Source organism: Furipterus horrens, unplaced genomic scaffold (assembly GCF_987537825.1).
Source record: "Furipterus horrens unplaced genomic scaffold, mFurHor1.1.pri manual_scaffold_12, whole genome shotgun sequence".
NCBI lineage: Eukaryota > Metazoa > Chordata > Mammalia > Chiroptera > Furipteridae > Furipterus > Furipterus horrens.
The window spans coordinates 79692074-79713324 of record NW_028327182.1 but is presented as its reverse complement, the minus strand read 5'-3'; the positions used below and the strand labels follow the sequence as shown (position 1 = coordinate 79713324).

At 38.5% G+C, this 21251-nt stretch overlaps 1 protein-coding gene across 1 annotated transcript in view; it reads left to right on the top strand.

Annotated features, from left to right (window-relative positions):
• UNC5D (unc-5 netrin receptor D) overlaps positions 1 to 21251 on the top strand; it is a 223474-nt gene that overhangs the window by 22749 nt on the left and 179474 nt on the right. The window contains exon 4 of the mRNA XM_090258224.1: positions 20406 to 20509. Coding sequence (XP_090114350.1) covers positions 20406 to 20509 — 104 coding nt within the window. The remainder of the gene's footprint in view (positions 1 to 20405; positions 20510 to 21251) is intronic.

Here is a 21251-nt window from a genome sequence, read left to right as displayed (position 1 = left end):
AGCTGTACGTAGGCAAGCCAAGGGAGTGTGTCTGGCTAGTGACGCCATAGAAGGAACTACTGTGTGAGGTGAGAGGGGAGGGGAGGTATGGATAAATGGGTTTTTTTTAAATATATTTTGACTTTGACATGATTTTAGACTTGTAAAAAAACGTTGTAATGTAACACAAAGAATTTTTTGAAGCCCTTTACTGATTTTTTTAAATGTTAATATTTTACCACATTGGCTCCAGCATTGGCTCTCTTTCTGTGTTTATCTGTATATGTATTTGAATATAGATAATTGAGGTTTATTTTTTGACTGGTTTAAGATTAAATTGCAGACATGATACTCCTTTTTCTCTAAATACTTCATTGTGTATGTTTTAAAAATATATTTTTGACATAACTGTACTATAATTATTACAAATTATTATTAATAATAATTAATTAACATTAATATTAATACTGTTATGTAATCTAGAGACCTTCATCATGTTTTATCACTTGTTCAGTAATGTCCTTTATGACAGTAACGAAAATACTAGAGCATGGCTTACATCTAGTTGAGAGGTTTCTGTGGCCACCTTCAATCCACATAATTCCTGCCTATCTTTGTCCTTTATTGCGTGAATTTTTGAAGTGTAAATGTCAATTATTTTTCATAATGTCCCTCAGTTTGAACAAGTAAAAAAGATTAAAAAAAAAAAAAAACTTCAGCAAACCAGAAGGGCCTCCCAAATATGGGACAATGTGAGCATCAAAATAAATGACAGTGAAGTATTATAACTCATTAAATAAGCATCGATGAATCTCAGAGTGCTCTTATAGTTGCTAGATGGGATACTGCCCAACTCATGAATTGCTTAATAAAACTAATCAGGATTGGAGGAGTGGGATAAAGAATATGAATCTGCATTCATATTTTTTAAATAAATGAATGAGTGAATACATAAATAAATAAATGCAGGAAAAGGGAGAGCTCTTCGTTATAGTAGAATAAATGGGCAAAAGTAGAAGCAAGGAAGGAAATGGAAAAATCACAATTTACCATTTACTGTTAATATTAATTGATTAAAACAAGTATCATGGATGCTAAACCTAGTGGATAAAAGTCCCAGGAGTAAATAGAATTTTACATAATCTCAAAGTATCTCTCCACAAATACTTATTCATTACAAAGGGGCAGTTAGTAATGTTGCAGTAGAAAAGCCTGCCATATATCACCTTAATGAAGTGATTGGAATTGATATAATCAGCAATATGACAAAGCCACAGTATATGTCCTCTGATATAGTGAATGGAGAAGACTATCACTTCAGTGATATCCCTTCCAAAAATATCTACTGTATATTTTACCACAGGAAAACATTGAAAAACCTAAATTGAGAAACCTTTTACATAATATGCCATGTGTAACTATACACATCTCTCAATATGTTACGCTCATGCGGAACACTGCTGGCCATTCTAGGGGGTTAAAAAGCCACAAGATAGACATGGTACATCTTTCCAAAGCATCAATTAACTCCCCTTTAGGTCAATCAAATAGACACATGAGTGCAGTGTGGAGTAGAATGCAAACTTTTCTTGAATTGGGAAGATGCAGCTTGAAACTTCAAAGCCTTTTGTTTTGTTTGTGCCTCATCATTTAGACTCCACCCATAAATGTCCTGAAGATGTGAATTTATTCTGCTCTGCAAGTATGGGCACTTCAAGTAGAAAACATGAGAAACACTGAACTATAAACAATTGTGATTCTATGAACAGAGTAGAATGATCTGTTTGGAATTGATAAAAATTGTGCTACCTTTGCTTACCATGTGCACAATTGAGTCCATCAGCCTTAAAGCTAGGACTACTAGGTAGAATCACATTGTTTTACGATATAGCCTACTGGGGATGATGAAAAGAATTTCCCCAAATAATTTTCCTTCATGTTATTTATCACCAGCCATTATTTTACCAAGAAGAGTTTGTAGAAATATGGCCACAACCTTTTTAGGAAATCACAACTAAATTCAATCTGTCCTTCTTGTGGTGAAATACACCTTAAGCTTCCTGGAAAATGGCCATTCCTATAAAAATATCTCAGTGAAAGTTTTTCAGGGAAGAAGAAATAGATTTTATTTCAGTTCAGCTCTCATTTTCTCCACTAAAGAAACCTTCCAACAGATAGTGCAAACAGATGTTAAGCCAAAAAAACAAAAACAAAAATAAAACTTACCTTTGTTAAACCCTGAAGACTTCTTGAGCTTGGTGATACTATTTTTAAATTGGTTTAACATCTCTGCACCAAGTAAGGACAAGAGTGTGCATTCTAGAAATGTGTTAAATGGTACAGGAGTGTTAATATGTGGAAGTGTCAGCCATCCATGAATAATGATCTATCATGTTCTAGGGAGCACAGCAATACAATCCCATCCCTTCCATTTGAATTGTTTATAGCTTAGTGAGGGATATATAAGGTTGGTATGAAAACAATGTCCGATTTTGAGGTCTATTAAAAATGAAAAAGCCCATGATTATGAAAATATTTATTCATTAACATAACTTTCTTTGCTTTCTAGAACCTCATTCCATCTGTCAACTAGCTTATAAGTGCCACACTTGTAAAATTCTTTAGGTTTTGAAGCAAAATATGAATCCAACTCATTTTCAACTTCTTCTCCTGATGTCAACCTAATACCATCAAAATGGTTCTCTAGTCGCTGAAACAAGTGATGATCAGAAGGAGCAAGGGCAGGAGAATATGGAGAATGAAACAGTATTTCCCAACCAAGCTCTTTCAGGAAATTTTTGGTGAGTTGAGCTGTGTGAGGATGAGCATTACCATGATGGAAGATGACACCCTTTCTGTTGACTAAGAAGAGTCACTTTTGGTTCAAAGCTGCTTTCAGACAATGAAGTTGTTCACAGTACAGATTAGCAGTAATTGTTTGATTGTTGTCTAATAGTTCATAATGGACAATTGCTTCCATATCCCACCATACACTCAACATGATCTTCTTTGGATTTTCTTTGGAAGTCCTCCTCTTGGTTGTTGAACTCTTTTTCCTCCTCGACTGATCCATGATCAGCGGCATTTAATGTTAATCACCTGTAACAAACCTACCTAAAAATGGTGCCTGAAGGTGTTGTGAAAGCAATGATTCACAAGCAACAAGCTGTTGCAGATTCTCTGGAGACAGTTCGTGTGCGACCCATTTTCCAACTACTGAAACTTTTCTGATCCTTTTCAGTTGGCATAGCATGGTTGTATGAGCTACATTAAATTGTTCTGCAAGTTCCCAAGAGGTAATGGTGGGGTTTTCTGTGACAACAGCTTCCAATACTTTGGAATCAAGTTTTTTTGGACGACCCTATTTTGGCTCATTTTTCAAACTGAAATCCCCACTTCGGAAATGGGAAAACCATGTCCTGCAACTTCCTTCAGTCACTGCATCATCCCCATAAGCACTCTGACTAGACTTTGCTACTGTACTTGCATTGGCACCTTTATGAAACTCATAGAGTAAAATATTTCTAATATGGTCTTTAGATGGGACAAACATGGGTGCAAATATTGCAGATGATTATGAACAATACTTTAATAATCTGAAAAAATAAGGTATAAATTAGTCACTGTGACATCAAAAAATTATAAGAAGAGCCACAAATTTTATAAATACTATCTAAAACTTTCTTTTAAAAAAGTCTAACCTTACTTTTGCACCAACCTGATACTTTTCAGTTGAGCATGGTTAGTGGTAAGCACAGTATGTTTTAGTTAGGAGTCCACAAGAGGGACAATTTACTTATCCCTGAGGTCTAAGATGCGCTTGCTGAGCTAATCCCCAAGGAAGAAGGAGGGTTGCCCACTTGAAGAACATGTTCTGGTTAAGGAAAGAGCTTGAGTAAAAGCACAGAGACATGGAACAATATGGGAACTGCATGGGCTACATGTGAAAACAAGGGATGGACCTACCATGGACAAGCAGATAGGTCAGCTCATGAGGGTGTTTGCATTCTCTAAGAGTTTATGGGGTCTGGTGCCATTGATGTATCATAAGCAGGGCAGTGGTATGATCATACTTTCAACTCCCCCTGCCCCACCCCACCCTACCATTTACCATAGCCAGAGAGATTTAAGAGGGACAAGACTCAAAGCAAAGAAGCTTTGATTCGGTCTGAGATCACTGATGGGACTTGGAACTTCTGCAGGGATGGTATAGTATAGGTCAAAGATGAGGGGGCAAATCTGAGGTTCCAGGAAGGTACAATTACCAAGAGCCCGTGGCTGCTTGGCTGTAGAGCTGAGGAGAAGTGAGGTTGGAATGTAGAAATTCCTCCCAGTTTGGGGCTTTCTAGGTTTCTGGCTTAAGTGGCTGAATTGATGGCAGTTCCAGTCATGGCTTTATTAATAAAGAGTAGAAGAAGCTAGTGTGAAGACAAGATACCGAGTCCAGTTTTGATCATGTTATGTGTGAACTACCCCTGGGGAATATTCAGTGAAGTGTTTTCATCCTGCTGTTGTGTTTTTGAGCCTGAAGCCCAGGTATTAACATCAAACTCAGAACTGAGAGTCACTGGCAAGTAGGTAATTGTTAGGAGAGTAGATGTTCATCTGGAGGGAGGAGGAGTAAGATTTTATCAGAATTGCTTGAGATGTTTTTCCATACTACATATTCCTCCCAGCATCAAACTGCTGGTGAGGAGAGAAGCAGCAGTAGGCCCTGAGTGAAATGCTGTAATTGGTTAAGGGGTGCATAGAGGGCGAGCCATGAAGAAGAAGGTGTGCGGGGAGAGGTAAAGGGGCACTGGGAGATCCAAGAAGGAGAGGAGGGTTTTGTAAAGGAATAAATGGTCAGTAGTGTCAATGTCACCATAAGAGGAAGGTAAGCAGTGAGAAGGATCGATTAGATTTGTTAACATGAAGAGTTCCATGGACCTGGGCAAAGTAGTGTAGTGAGACAGGGTGATATGAGATTATAGTAGATCTAGTGATAAATAGACTAAAGAGAGAAAAGCTTGAGCACCAGCTGGAGCTAACTATTTGAGGAAGAGATGCTGATTTCATACAGGCATGATGATTAGATGGGCTCATATTGTAAAATTTCATTGAGAAGGAATAGGAGTGGTAGGAAGTGTGCAGAAATAAACATAAAGTGACCTGGGTTTGAGTTCTGGGCTCAACTGACTAGCTTTGCACTCTATTCCAGACTATCCTAAAACCCGCCATGCATGAGAGTCATGTATACGGCTCTTTAAAGTTTAACATAACCTAGCCACGCTCACGACCTATGGAATCGCAATTGCTGGGAGTGGGGACCAGGAATGTCTTGCAATTTTGCTGTCTCCTGTTTCTCTCCTTTCTGTGAACCAAAAGTCAGTTTCCTGTGCAGACTTTTCCCTCTTCCCACCTCTAAATAGTGTCATACTCTACGTCCCTCCTTAATTCCTAGGTAACATTTTTCATTCTATGGCTCTCAGGGCTGTCTATATGCTGATTACTCTCAGCCCCAACCTTGTATTTCATTTCTCCATTTCTTTGCTTGCTGACTACCTGATACAATATCCACCCGGATATCTACTAGGTATCTCAAATGTAGTACGTCCCAAAACGAACTCTCTTGGGTTTCACGTCATCGGGTGCCCTGAAAACCTGCGCTGAGGCCTGTCTTTCACAGTTCATTAATGTCCCCCCAGAGGCTCATGACAAGACCTAGGTATCACAATCTAGATCCTTCTGTTTCTTTCGGTCACATCCCACCCCGCATCAAGTCCTGCCAACTCTGTCTCCAAGACATATTCTGAGTTTCTCCAATTCTCTCCATCTGGTACATGCAATTGTTATTGCTCTACCGTGATAGTCTTACTGCTTCTATTCTTGCCATATTAAAATCCACTCTCCACACAGTGACCTGAAAGATTATTTAAAAAAATACGAACCAGATCACACTGTTCTCTTGGCTGAACTTCTCTCACTGGCTTTCCTTGATATTGGTCTCATAAGAAGTACCCAGCCCCCCTGCCGTCCCTACACCACAACGCCTCCTTCATTGTCCAGCCTCCGTGACTTTTTTTCTTCCTCAAATACCCATGATAGTTTCTAGTTCAGAGCCTTTTGTTGTTCTCTTTCTCTGTAAAACATCCCCCAGACCTCTGAACGGTCAGTTCTTTGCTGTCAGCTTTCGTAACACCTGCATTATCTGTTATGTCTCTTTACAAGATTTAATATACAATATGGACTTTGCTTCCAAAAAGGTGAAGCACTTCTGGCTGAAGTGATCTCTTAGATCCTCCAGACAAGACTAATGGAAGGTCAGGCAAAATGCAGTTTACCTCCCTTCCCCTCAATTCCCCTCCTGCTAACCAAGCAGGAGGCAGGCATAGCCCATGGTGTGCATGCTCAAGACACGTGCCACACCTTGTCCTCCTCAACCTTCCTGGTCTCACGGAGGCCTAGCGTTGCAGGAGGGGTGGGCAGTCAGAAAGCTAACAATGTAGTTAAAAATATATGTCTTCTAACTGCTGGGTTGCTTTTTCTTTTTGACTCTTTCTCCTTTTCTATTTTTCCCCATCTCTCTAGTACTAGTACTGAATTCCCATCTCTACTAGTACTGAGTTATAATGAGGTGGTAAGTATTACAGTTTAAGGTTAGTTTTTGGTCATTTCTTTCTAAACTTTTTGCTAGTTCATACAATTTTGGTCTCCTGTGGAGGGCTGGGATTGCACTGATTCTTCATGTCTATGTTGCTCTGGACACTCTGTCCCATCAACCATTGAATTCTTTTGACATTCCTGTATTCATCAAGACGCTGAGCTTTGAATAAGCTCTGGTGCTTGTAGGGGTGTGGGGTTTAACCAACATCATGGATAGCAACCTGGAAAGTAGGAAGACGAGCAGCATAATCTTTCTCTATACTTCTGGACAACTGAGCAGCCTAGTCTGGTCAATGGTTTCTGAGACAGCACTTTAAAAAAACCTACCTCAAAAACACTTTGTTTCAGTAGCTATTTCTGCATTCAAATAAGAGTCAATATTCCCATTAGCACGGTAAGTAGAGTAATAATACTTGCAAACATATAGACTGTGGAGCTTACGAATATCCTGCCCCCATATATTCCAGTGGAAAATGATGCGTAGATACAAAATGTGACTAATTAGCTTTATTTCAATTTGATTTAATGCCTAAAGAACAAGACACTAAAGAATTTCTAGTTTTCACCCAATATCTGTTCCCTATTGAAGATTGTTGATATCTGCTATTTAGGTCAAACTTCAGCTGTCCTTTATGTATTGACACAGCCCGATCAATATAATCAATGCACAGAAAGTGTCTTTTATGGAATTTGGAAACAAAGCAAACCCCACAAATCCTTCCCTGGGACTGGTTTCCTTATATGGAGTTCTCTCCCACCCCCTGCTGAGGGAAGTGGTGCTGAGTGGCTTTTGAAGCAAAGGTGGCCATGTTGTGTGTCACAGATGCATCATGTTCCTGGGTCCAAGAATGCGCCCCTCCGCAGGTTTGCTGCCTATGAAGAGATTCACTCAAGAAGGATGAAGTGACTATGTACTTGTGGACTCTCGTTCCTCTGAGTATGACTTGATCCTGAAAGCGACTCAGCCACGGATAGTGGCAACAGAGAGAGAAAGACAGACAAAAGCAGGCAGCAGTGATCCTGAATTATCAGAAGCCATGAGTAAAAACAGAAGGCATTAAGACAGAATAGAGCAAGAGGGAGTTGTTTAGGAGGGGCAGAAGGGAGAGAAGCAACACCTGTGCTAAGAAGACTATGAAATCACCCAATTAATAGAATTACACAGGATCTCTCCAAGCCCTTGCCTGGCCATGTTACTGTCTCTTTAAGACCTACCTGTCTTGTGACCCTTACTCTTTCTTTCAAATCTGGTCTGGGGTCTTTCTTGGTTTCCAATCAGTCGTGGACTCAAAATTAAAATTCTCAGCTTCTTGATTTTCAATAAATCTTCAGTTTCGGATGAGATGTGTGAATGAATTTTTTTTTTTTTTTTTGCATGTCCTTGTAAATAAAAGCAGCCAAATATAGTGGACTGTATTGACAGAATAGCTCAACAGAGAGCAGGTCAAATTAATGCTCAGAGATTTTTGTAAAATTGCAGCTGTTTCTGCCCACCATAATGTGTCCCTGCTATTGGGTGCTGCCTTTGCGACATCACTGTTGCCTGACAAACTGCTACTTGTTGTGAAAGGGCTAATGACACACAATGTTAGTTATAAAACGATTTATTGATAACAGCAGAGGACTTGCAGAGCACAGGAGATCTAATAAATCTCACAAGTTATTCTATGGCCCTGAAAAACAGCCTTCAGGAGCCTCTGCATGACTGGACTGCTGGCACCAGCCAAACCCCTTGTCTTCCCAGAGCCTGCTCTTACCTGGCACCAAGCTGAGGTCAGGGGGAATGCGAAGAGGTCCATGCAATTCAACTACGGCCAACATTGTCCTGTCATTATTGCAGCAAGATTTACTCAGCAGGAGTTAAGTCTGCAATATTCAGAAATCCCAGGAATGAACAGATGTCACCTGTGTGCCCCTGACATATGGAAATCGACATGTGGAATTGTGTCTTGGTGCCAGTTGTCTTTCAAGGATCTTCAAGTTCTCATCTCGCCAACAAGAACTTGAAGATCCTCAGTGAAGACATGAAATAAGAGATAGGAGCAGCATAATATTAATATGGATCAGTGGGTCAAGAAATTTGCAGAATTCATAGATCTAAGCAAAGAAGAGGGTTTAAGCCAAGGTGGCAAGAGACGCTATACAGTGTGCCAAATACAAGAAGACCATCATTGAGGAAAGGGCTGATCTGACAGAAAGCCTTTTATATGCTTCCTTTGGGAACTGGAGTTAGTAGCTGACTTTTCAGGCCGTAACCATCTGAACCGAAGGGGACGCCAGGCCTTGACTTTCACTTTGCTGGCATCTATCTGTTCTGCGTTTGAACCAGCCCTTTCATTACAACAACTGATCAGGATTTGGCTAAGTTACAAGTTCTTTTTGTGTATGACAAATGTGGTTTGTTGTTTCTTCAGAAAAATATGGACGGGATGATTCAAAGCCAATTTGAATGCCACTGTAGTTGGACACTAATAGAACCTTGTACCATCCTCCTGCAATCTTAAATGATTAGGACCGTGCCTATTAAAAAAAAAATGACTATGATTTTTCACTGGCTGATTTGGTCTGAATGAGTAAATTATTTTTATTTCATTGCATTAACTGCTAGAACATTGAATGAGCCGATAACTCCCTAGTGTTGCTGAGCTGCAAAGAACTATTATTTGCAATTGAATTTTTATTGATTTTCTTGTGCTACAGTGACTTTTCTAACATAGTAGCATGAAAGGAAAATGAGAAAAAGGCCAAGTAGGGCATGGGGTGAGGAAAGGGAGGCTGCTGTTTCCCATGACCTCGCCCCACGTAGAGTATTTATTGGCAGGTGCTGCTGACTCTGGATGATGCTGTTGCTGATTACATGATTTACAAGTTAGTCAAGTACCTGGCTCCATCATCTTTCTTCCTCCTCCCTGCTGCTATTTTTGTCTCCAGCCATTTTTGGCCTTGGCGTTCTACTGCAGAACTGAATAGGGCAGTGAGATGAAGAAGGAGCAGAAGTAGACAAGGTATAACGCTTCCAAATGGCCAGGGCTAATGTTTGTTAGTATTATTCACACATACATGTAAAGTGAGAATGAATAACTCTTACTTTAAAAACATTGTTGTACATTTATCTATTCATGTGTTTGCTTTTCCTAGTCATCTTACCTGTTGGAAACTTGATTGTATATGAGTTTATAAGAAACAGTTTCATGAATTTTAAATGGAAACTCACTCATTCAGTCACTCAATAAATATTGATTAATGAGTGACTGCTGTATACCCTTCCAGGTAATAGAGGCAAGGCACTGCACAAAACAGATGAAAACATTTTGTCCTCATGTGCACAGATTCCCATAATGAAAATCTAATTACAGAAGACTATTTCAGAATTCACTAAAGATTTAAAAATGTAGTACTTCTTGCTTCCTTCTTTAATAGACATCGTAGGAGTGAAACGTGCATGATAAAATGAAACAAAATGTATGTCTTCCCTGGCTTCTGAGTCAGTTTGATCTAGTTAAGAGGATCTTAGCAATTAATAGGAAAGACATTTTTTTTTTGAACATTGCTTTGTTTTTCAGATTATAAAAGTAATTCATGTTCATTCCAGAAATTTTAGAAACTGCAGAAAGAAATGAAGATGATAATGAATATACTCATAATCATCTAGTAGCAGATCTTTGAAATGTTGAGTGATTTCTCCTTAGGCCTTTTCTTATCACATGTATAGTAATCCCACACTTGGTGCTCTTTGAAAATCTTTAAATCATCCATCTTAATGTGTATGTGTGCAGTTTGGTTCAGTTCTCTTACACCAAACAATGTGACAATGGTTATTTTTCTCCCTCCCATAGACCATGTGAGTGTGATTATAAGTGAGATCAGAAGGTGGGAATCTATTTATATTCCACCCTCTGTGTTTATGAATAGAAGACCAAGTCTATTAAAAGAGTGTGCTTATGTGGTGTGATAACTTATGGAAGGGAGGTAGCGAGGCAAGCATTTTGCAGAGACTTGCAAGAAAGGAACAAGAGAGCATATAGAGGTTTTTTAAAAAGTGTAGCCATTAAAAGTCTGATTGAAACAGTAAATGAGGTGTGGTGTGTATTATGCAGGCATGTGAGCTGCTCCGCCTCTGCTTCTCTGTAACTTGTCCTGAGAAACTTTCCTGGAGTCACTCACTAGATTAAGATATGTCCCACTGTGATACACTGTTACAGAACTTCTACTTCTCTACCGCCTCACACATCTATGTGCCTCATAATTACTTGTTTAATGTCTCTCCTCCCTGCTGAAACATATGCTATGGGAGAGCTGGAATAGTCTATGTCAAGTTCAGTAATGCACCCCCACTGCCAGGCATCGTGAGAGAATGAGGAAGGCGACTGCACATTTACTGAAAACCTAAAGGTAAATTAAGAGACTGGGTACCTGCAGAAACACGTCGTTAATGCTGATGTACCTACTTTTATTGGGAAGTAGATACATTCTATAAAAATATGATTGCTACATGTGGAAGAAAACAATCCTTATTAAAATATATTAGAGATAGAGATCATTCACTGAAAACTTTTTATCATATTGGGCAATTTACTCAAACACATATTTGCAAATTTTAAAATGTTTTAAATTAAATTTTAAATTTTGAGATAATCGTAGACACATTCAGTTGTAAGAAATAATAAAAAGAAATCCTATGTACCCTTAGCTGTTTCCTCATAATAGTAATATAGTGTAAGACTGTAACAATAAAATATCACAACTGAGGTATGGATGTGGACACAGTCAAAATATAGAACCTTCACATCATTTCAAAGACTCCTTCATGTTGCCCCTGTGTGGGCACATTCAATCCCTTTTGCCTTTACCCCCTCCTTCACCCCTAGTAACCAACTGTCCATTCTTCATTTCTATATCGTTGTCATTTAAATAATGTTATATAAAAATTGAATCACACAGTATGGGAGTTTAGGGGATTGGCTTTTTTCCCTTAGCATTATTCTCTGCAAAGTCATCTTGGACATTGTCATGTACAGCAATAGTTCATATCTTTTTAATGTCTGCATTGTATCCATCATATGAAAGCACCAAAAGATATTAACCACTGACTATATTATTAAATATTTAGATTGTTGGCAATTGTTGAGCATCATAAATGATAGTTTAAGTAGTATCACTCTACTACATTTTTTTGATGTAGCTGTCTCATCATTTTCTTAAAAAATGGTAGAAGTGTGAATTACTGAATCGTATACATGAACTCTTTTTAGTAGTAACTTTATTGAGATATAATCCATAATACTTGTAATTAATTCACCTAATTCAAGTGTACAATTGAATATTTTAGGGTATTCTCAGAGTTGTGCCTCATACCCCGACCCCGCCACCCACCTGGCCACCAGCAGCCCTAGGCAGTCACCAGTCTACTTTTCGACTGGATGGATTTGCTTACTCTCAACATGTTATTTAAACGAAATCATCCAGTATGTGGTCTCTTGAGTCAAGCTTCTATCATTTAGCATGTTTTTAAGATTCATTGATATTGTAGCATGTATTAGCACTTCATTTCTTTTTATTGCCAAATAATATTCCATTGTATGGATGCACCATATGTTGTTTGTTCACTCATTAGACAACGAATACATAAATGAACATGTAAAGTGATTTTGACACGTACTTCAACTTGCTTTTTATATTTACCTGTGTTCATGACTTCTAGCAATGTTTAAAACTATCTGGCTTCCCATACTCTTTCTAACATTAGAAATTATTTAAAACAAAGAAACACTAAGCCTGTTTGGATGAGTAAAGGGACATAATGATGCTTTTTAAGTTGACATTTCTTTAATAAATAGTGATTTTGATCCTTTTAAATATCTTTATTGGCCATTTCTGTTTCTTCTTTTGTAAATTCTGTTTCCCTGCCCCTTTGCCATTTTTTTAAGGGTATTTATTACTCTAACTTTGCTTCATAAGTGCCCTTTCTATATTAAGGCAAACAAGATTCTATCCTGGCTGGTGTGGCTCAGTGGATTGAACACTGGCCTGTGAACCAAAGGCTTGCCGATTCAATTCCCGGTCAGGGTACTTGCCTGGGTTGCAGGCGCGATCTCCAGTTGGGTGTGCATGAGAGGCAACCACACATCGATGTTTCTCTCCCTCTCTTTCTCCCTCCTTTCCCTTCTCTCTAAAAATAAATAAATAATGTCTTTAACAAAAAAAAGAGTCTGCCTATAATTTTGTTTTTAATGTTTTAGATAAAACTGATTTTTAATTTTGATGAAATATTAACCAGTCATTACCATAAGTGTTTGTTCTTTCTTCAATTTTAGGTTTAGAAAGGCCTTCCTCATCCTAAGAGCCAATAAATATTTTAATACTGCTGTGGTTTGGTGTAAAAGTATTTTGATTAAGATGGGATTTATTTTGGTTATAAAATAAGACATAAATTTAACTTTATCTTTTTCTCCAAAAGGGCATGTTAATACCTTTCCCACTTAATTTACATCATTTTAATCATATACTATTTTTTATTTGAGTGTCTTTTTTTAAATGCTTTATTTTATAACTAATTTGTATATCTAATTTATGACAAACTTCCCCTGTTTACTCCTCATGGTTTTGTAATAGGATTTAGTAATGCGAGTGACCTTTATTAAATTGAATTATGCCTCCAGTGCTCATAAAAGGATTTTGAATATATTAGCATTTTATGCTCACAAACACTATAATAGGAATTATTATTTTCATTTTATAGATGAGGAGACTGAAACAAAGAGAGATAAAGATACATGCCAAGCTGTTAGTAAGTTCCAGACCCAAAATTCAATCAGATACTCAGACTCCAGCCCCGCCCTCTTCAGTGGCTTGCGATTCTGCCTAGAGCAGTGGTTGTCAACCTTCCTAATGCCGCAACCCTTTAATACAGTTCCTCATGTTGTGGTGACCCCCAACCATAACTAAAGCATAGTGATTAGTCACAAAAACACTATGTAATTATATATGTGTTTTCCGATGGTCTTAGGCGACCCAAAGGGGTCACAACCCACAGGTTGAGAACCACTGGCCTAGGGCATTTCTGAAACACAGGACCTAGCAGTTTAAATGTTTATTGTTAGTTATTTATTACACATGTTTATGGTGTGATGCATTTCTCTTCCCAGAATTTTTGGATAATTACATGAATATTTTTTATATATTATAAAAAGTAGTTAGATTTATAAGTAAGTGCTTTTTATTGCCTACTGCCAGATTTTTAAAAAAAACAACTTCCAATTACTTAATGCATTATTCTGAGTGCCTTTTCATTATGTATTTTATTTAAAAAGATAATGTTTTCAGGAAGTGTATGAGAATGATTAAAATCTCTTGGCTCCATCATGTTTGAGACTGTTGTCAGTATGCTCATGGATAATAACTTGTTTGGGAATAGAAAATTAGTACCCATGTTTTTTTCTTAAAAAACAAAAACAACCCTGACCTGCGTGGCTCAGTTGGCTGGGCATTGTTCGACAAGGCGAAAGGTTGCTGGTTTGGTTCCCAGTAAGGGCACACACCAGAATTGCAGGTTTGGTCCCCAGCTGGCGGTGCCTATGAGCACACGAGAGGCAACCAATTGATGTTTCTCTCACACATTTCTCCCTCCCTTCCCCTCTGTCTAAAAATAAATAAACAAAATTTTTTAAAAAAACTGATTTGGTTAATTATACTCTGGTATATGCTAATATAGAAAAAGATTCTAGTCATAGCCTGATTACTTTTTGACAGTTACATTTTTTAAAAAAACATTGAGGTATATTTAACAAATGACATTGTGTAACTTTAATGTGTATAATAAATTTGACGTATGTTTATATTGTAAATGATTACCACAATAAGGTTACTTAAATACTGATTACATCACATAGTTGAACATTTGTAGTGAGAACATTTAACACTTCCTCTCTTAGTAACTTTCATGTATTTAATACAGTATTGTTCACATTAGGTCTCCAGACTTACTCATCTTATAACTGGAAGTTTAACCTTCTGACAACATCTCTCGTTTCTGTCACCTCCCAGCCCCTGGCAGTTACCAATTTACTCCTTGCTTCTCGTAATATTTTCTTTTTTTAGGTTCTACATATATATGAAATCATATAGTATTTGCCTTTCTCTGTCTGATTTACTTGACCTTGCACAGTGCCTTCAGGGTTCATCTCTGTTGTGGTAAATGGCGCTGAATAATATCGCTTTGTGTGTGTGTGTGTGTGTGTGTGTGTGTGTGTGTTTGACATTTTCATCTACCTGTGGAGACTTAAGTTGTTTCCATGTCTTTGTGAATAATGATGCAACACAGAGGTGCAGATATTTCTTTGAGATAGTGATTTCATTTCCTTCAGATACATATCTAGAAGTGGGATTGCTGGATCATGTGGTAGCTCTATTTTAAATTTTTAAGGAAACTTCATACTGTTCTTCATAGTGGCTGCACCAATTTATATTCCCACCAGGAGTGCATAAGGGTTCTTTGTCTTCTATGCCCTCACCAGCACTTATCTCTTGGTTTTTGTATAATAGTCATTCTAACAAGAGTGAAGTGATAACTAACTGTGGATTTGATTTGCATTTCTTTGATTACTGATGTTGAGCACATTTTCCTATACCTGTTGGCTATTTGTATGTCTTCTTTGGAAAAAAAAAAGTCTATTCCAGTGCTTTGCACTTTTAAAAAATCAGACCATTTGTATTTTTCCTATTAAGTTGAATGAGTTTCCTATGTATTTTGGATATTACCTTTCATCAGATATATGACTTGTAAATACTTTCTCTCATTCTGTAGGTTGCCTTTTCATTTTGTTGGTCATTTCTTTTGCTTTTTAATTTGATAGTCATACTTTTTTTATTTTTGCTTTTGTTCCTTGTGCTTTTGGTGTCATATCCAAAAAAATTGTTGTCAAGACCAACGTCAGGAAGCTTTTTTTCTGTTTTCTTCTAGGAGTTCTATGGTTTTCGGTCTTACATTAAAGTCTTTAATTCACTTTGAGGTTTTGTTTTTTTGTTTGTTTTTTTGTGAACAGTATAAACTAGGGGTCCAGCTTCATTCTTTTGAATATGAATATCCAGCTTTGTCAACATTATTTATTGAAGAGACTATTATTTTCTCATTTAATCTACTTTGTCCCCTTGTCAAATATTACCTGACTGTATATTTGATGGTCTATTTCTGGAATCTTAATTGTTTCATTGGTCAATATATCTGTTTTTATGCCAGTACCATACTGTTTTGATTACTAAAGCTTTGTATTAAAGTTTGAAGCCAGGAAGTGTGAAGCCTCTAGCTTTGTTCTTCTTTCTCAAGATTTCTCAAGATTGTTTTTGCTCTTCACGGTCTTTTGTAGTTCCATGTGAATTTTAGGACTTTTTCTTTGCATACTGTGAAAAATTGGGATTTTAATAGAGAGTGCATTGAAAATTTTAAAAATATCAGTTCTTCCTATCCATGAAATTGTTAGTTACTTTTGTTTCTCTACTACAAAGAAACTTGTAAAATTATCAGTTATAATTTTCCTTAATTATGTCAACAATTAAAATTTCAACTATGATATATCTAGCATTTTTTATCCTTTTAAAAACTTTTGCCATGTATTCAATGACCTCCTATTTTTTAGCTCAAAGAATAATAATTATTATTAAATTGATGATCATACTTTTCAGCTTGTCTCCTAAAACGTGTATTACATTTAATATTGTATTTCTTTATCTCAACATTATCTTTTGTTATTTATTTCATCTCTTTTTTTCCTGGTAAATTTATTACTTTATTATTTTTATCTTTATTCACTTATTCAACATATATTTATTAAGAACCTGCCCTGTATCTGCTGTTCACTAGGAACTGGGAATGTAAGGCAGCAGCTCAGACCTAATGCCCTACTTCACAGAACTTAGATCTAGTGAGGAAAACAGAGCTGGAGCGAGCAATTACAAGAGCTCTACAAGAGGAAGTTTCTTAAGCTGAGATTTCTTGGTTACCAAGCTATTGTCTCCCATAGTTTGCAAAGCTTGGAGCTGGGATCCTGGCTACCTATAAGGCTCCACCAATCAGGTGCCAGAGGAGACTAGCCAGGGGAGAGGGAGAAAGGATACTTCCTGTTGTTCATTTTCTGTCCCTGACTGCACCATCGCAGTAGTTTTTCTTCATCTTAGAAATGGTAGTTGCTTCTTTATTTTTCTATTTTTTTATTGTTGTTCTATTATAATTGTCCCATTTTTGCCCCATTGCCCCCCCATCTCCCCCCCACCACAATCAATTCCCACCCTGTTGTTCATGTCCATGGGTCATTTACACTTGTTCCTTGACTAGACCCTTCTCCTTCTTCCCCCACTTCTTCCCCTTCCCCGTTCCCCCATCACTGCCAGTCTGCTCCTTATTACCATGCCTCCAGTTCTGTTTTGCTAATTTGTTTGTTTTGTTCATTAGGTTCCTGTATTAGGTGACATCATGTGACATTTGTCTTTTGCCGCTTGGCTTACTTCACTTAGCATAATAGTTGCTTCTTACTTGCAGCCTTTTTTTTCCCCACATGCTTCCAGAATCATATGCTTTCTCATGCCCCCAAGAGATGCCAGAGCCAGTCTGGTAGGCTGTCCTCCTTCAGAGGTTTGGGGCTTGATTCCTTAGTTCTGAGGTGCCAACGCCAACACTCAGTGGCCTCTTCTTGACACTTGATTTCTCTCTGAGCTTCAAAGTTCTACAACCCTAACCATTCCCCTTTGTTCCTCCATCTCGGCTTCTAAGGTGGGACCTGCTTCTAGCATTTCCCCTTTTGCCTTTGTATTTCTCCAGTTCTTTATGTTCATATTTTCTGTTCCAACTGGTGTGCTTTGTTTTACAGCCTGGTTCCTGACTGATACACCTCTGTTCTGTTCCATCAGTTTTCTGCCATATTCAGTATGCTGCTTACTATCTCTATAATATATTACTAATTCAGCAATTTTGTGTGGGTTTTTTTTGTTTGTTTGTTTGTTCTTGTTTTCTTTTCTTTTATTTTTTTGCTTAGTGGCAGTTTCCTTGATCTCAGATGTTATCCTCTTTATAACTCCCTCCTCTAGATTCTCAGTTCCTATTGACTTTAAAGAACTAAAATTACAAGTTATTTAAAAATGCCTCTTGTCTCTTATCTTAAGAAGAAGCCTTTTAAATTCAATTCTATGGTTTGTGTCCTTTATTTGTGTGATAATTCTTTTTGTGTGGCTGGGGATGTTTTCCATGCTCTTAGAAGTGGCACAGGTTCCTGTCTGAATCTTTCAAGCCTTTAGTCTCCCAATTTAGAAGCAGTTAGGTTGGGCGGCCTCTGTTGAGAATGAGAGGTACAATTGGAAGCATTTACATCGGAGTCTAAGAGTTTATTCCCATAGTTTTTAGTATATTCAGTAGCTAGCTGAAATTTGTCTCGTATGTTTGCCCTGGGAGTCAGAGACATCAATATCCTGCCACCAGTGTAGGCGCAGGGCAGGTCTTGGTGATCCGTGGGTGTCTCACTGGTGTGACCTGTAGGGTGTGAATGGCTGGCTGCCTGCTAGGAGTTGGATCCAGATACATGACACCCCAGTTGTTCCCTCACCCCCTACTCCATTGCCTTAATCTTTGTATCTCCGTATCAAGAGATGATCATATGCTTCTTGTTGGAACTCTTCCAGTGATTTCAGCTGTCAACTGGGAAGAGCAAGAGGCTGGGTGGGTCCTTTCTTCAAACTAATCCTGGCTGTATGAGATCTACTAGAAATTTTTCAAAGTTTATTGTTTATAGATGATAATACACCTTCCTATATCCCAGTGTCAATACAGGGCTCTCCTTCTTTATGTGCATATTTAATTATCTATGTATTGAATGGTTGTTTTTCTGTGCTTCCTCTGTTTGAATACAGATTATTTGCTGTTGTCAACCTGTAATCTTTATTTAACACCACTGAGTAAGACTTCCTTTAATAAACAAAACAACAAAGGGGCAGGGGGTGGGGTGGGGATGGCAAGCCCACCAAACAAACTTTGCCGCAAAAAAAATACAAACTTTTTCATTAGCAAACTGGTGTCTCCTCTTAGTCCATGACAGGCTAATTTTGATATAGTCCTGATCAATAAATGAGCCATGTGGAAAAGGGATTTCTGACTCAAAAATCTGTTGTTTGGGAGAGCAAAGGAGAATTTGTGGTGCGATTGTGTAGGAAATGTGAGATGTTTTTTCTTCTGGGGTTTTCCCACAGTCCCTTCATTCAGTTTGCCATCAGTCATGTGACCTTCATCACACTTGGCGTCAGGAATTATGAATCATAAGGGCTGTGACAAGATGTAGCTCTCCAACAGAAGGAAGCTGGCTTTACAGTTTGGGGGACAACAGAGAAATGAGAAGATGAGTCCTATCGTCTGCCTGCACTGCAGCCTTTTCAGGATCTTTTGTCTCATTTATACTCATGAAGATCTCTGAATATACAGCACCACTGACAAAAGACATTGGTTGCCTCTGGGAGGGAAAACATTAAGAGTAAAAGAGAAAAAGTCAAAAGAAAGTGAATACATGGATTGCTGTGCTTGTTATTCATCGAGTGTTTTTGACTTGCTAAAAGCGAGTTTAATGTATTTATAAAATTTATAAAGATGCAACTGATTCTGGAGCTCTGCTCTTTACAGGGAACATATTTCATGTTATTGTAAGCACTGAAGAAAATTAAATCAATAAATCCACAGCCTGTAATTTGAGATACTCAATTGGAGAAAAAGACCTTGTCAGGGCGGGAGGGGGAATCGCTTACATTGAGGAGGACTTGGAAAACCGTCTTTGCTCTCCTCTCCCAGGCTTTCAAGTGGCTGCAAGAATTTAGCTGGAGAATTATCTAAGTGTTGTTATGACACCTCAGAGGAAGCAAAGGTCAACTGCCCCTGTTGTTCGTGAAGCATATGCTCAAGTGGTCAGCCATGCAAATGAAGCCCTTTCTGAACTGCCCATACGTCCTTTTTTCCTGAGCAAGTTTTGCTGGTTAGCAATCAGACTGGATATGTCCGGGAGCTTGGTGAATTTGTCATCTTGACCTCTGGCAAGCCAATCAACCTCTCCAAGCGTCTCCCTTCTACGGGTAAAGGGTTAATAGTGCGGTTTGTTTGCAAAGTGCCTCAAGCCTTCCGTGAAGGGCACTGCACAGACACCCAGCGTTGGTGTTTGAGTGGAGGGCATTATATATATATATATTTTTATTGTGTTGTTGGATTAGATAGATTATAGATTTTGTTGTGGTTCAACATGGCCCCTTCTCCCTGGTTACAGATGAAAGGCTAATAGGTGATCTCACTCTGTCATCATCTTCTAGAGCCCCCTAGAAGGTTGAGGGAATGGCAGGGGTTACAGATTGATAACGTTAGTTAAAAAAAAAAATAGAATACTATATCACACGCATCTCAACTGCATTAATAACTGCAGATGTCAATTTAATAGGCCAGGCGCTTCATCTGTTGCTAAGCAGATAATGCTGGCAAAGACTCGTGAAATGATGAGTTCTTTTTTTTTTTTTTTTCTGCTCCCTAGTAAATCTTTTCTTCTTCTCATCAATATAGAGCATTAGGAACAGTTTTGTTAAGGTTTATTTCAAATGCGCTTGAGCATATTTGGGAAATTGATTCTCTAGCTCTAGAAATCCTGAAGCAAGTGACTTGTGTGTGTGTATTTAGGTCATGACAGTAAGCTCACTATTTCATTGTATTTGGACCAAATGTGAATAATTCTGGCCCCGGAGCTAAGTGTTCTGTATCTCCCACTTCTTTGCAGATTTACGGAAGAACTTTGAACAAGATCCTCAGGGAAGGGAGGTTCCCATTGAAGGCATGATCGTGCTGCACTGCCGGCCTCCGGAGGGAGTCCCTGCTGCGGAGGTGAGACTAGTGCCTGGGGCCAGGCCTGTTCCCAGGAGGGAGGGCAGAGTCCTGTGTGGTCCCCCATGTGAAGTGAGAGAGCCTGCGGCTGGCATTCATGCTGTCTAGATGCAGATGAGAAAGATGGTGAAGGAATCATGAAGGAAATCAGTTGGAAGAAGAAATGGTCTCCTGTCTACTGCTTTGTTGACACTAAGCTCTTGCTAGGTAGCCTGGGTAGGATCTGGTCTGTGTTCTTGCTTTCGGTGACCTCGAATCTTGTAGGGGCTAGGGGGCGCCCTCCGTGTTCTCAGTTAGTGACCTTGGGCACTCTGATGCGCACCTGGCTTATGTAGCAGTCTGAGCTTCACAGGCAAGGTCAAGTGAGTAAGTGCCCAGGGGAGGAGGGCGGCCCCTAGTGCCGAGTTTCAGTCGCGTCTGCCTGTGCTCATTCTTCTTTCGTGTATGGAACGTTCAGCGAGCATTTGTTACATGTTAGGCACTGTGCTGACATGATGTAAAAGGTGCTGGAGCCACTGATCTGCGATGTGTTATTCTTTCTTCACAGTGAGGTGTCTAGAATGCAGAGCACTGTGGGTTTTTGTTTTTTGTTTTTGGGGGGTTTTTGGCATGTTTTCTAGCACTTCTACCATATTGATAGAATAGAATTGTCAGTAATAGGGCACTATGGTAATAGGGAAGGCTTCTTAAACCTTCCAGTCACTATTAAAAAATGTTGTGATAGGCTAGTAATACAGTTATT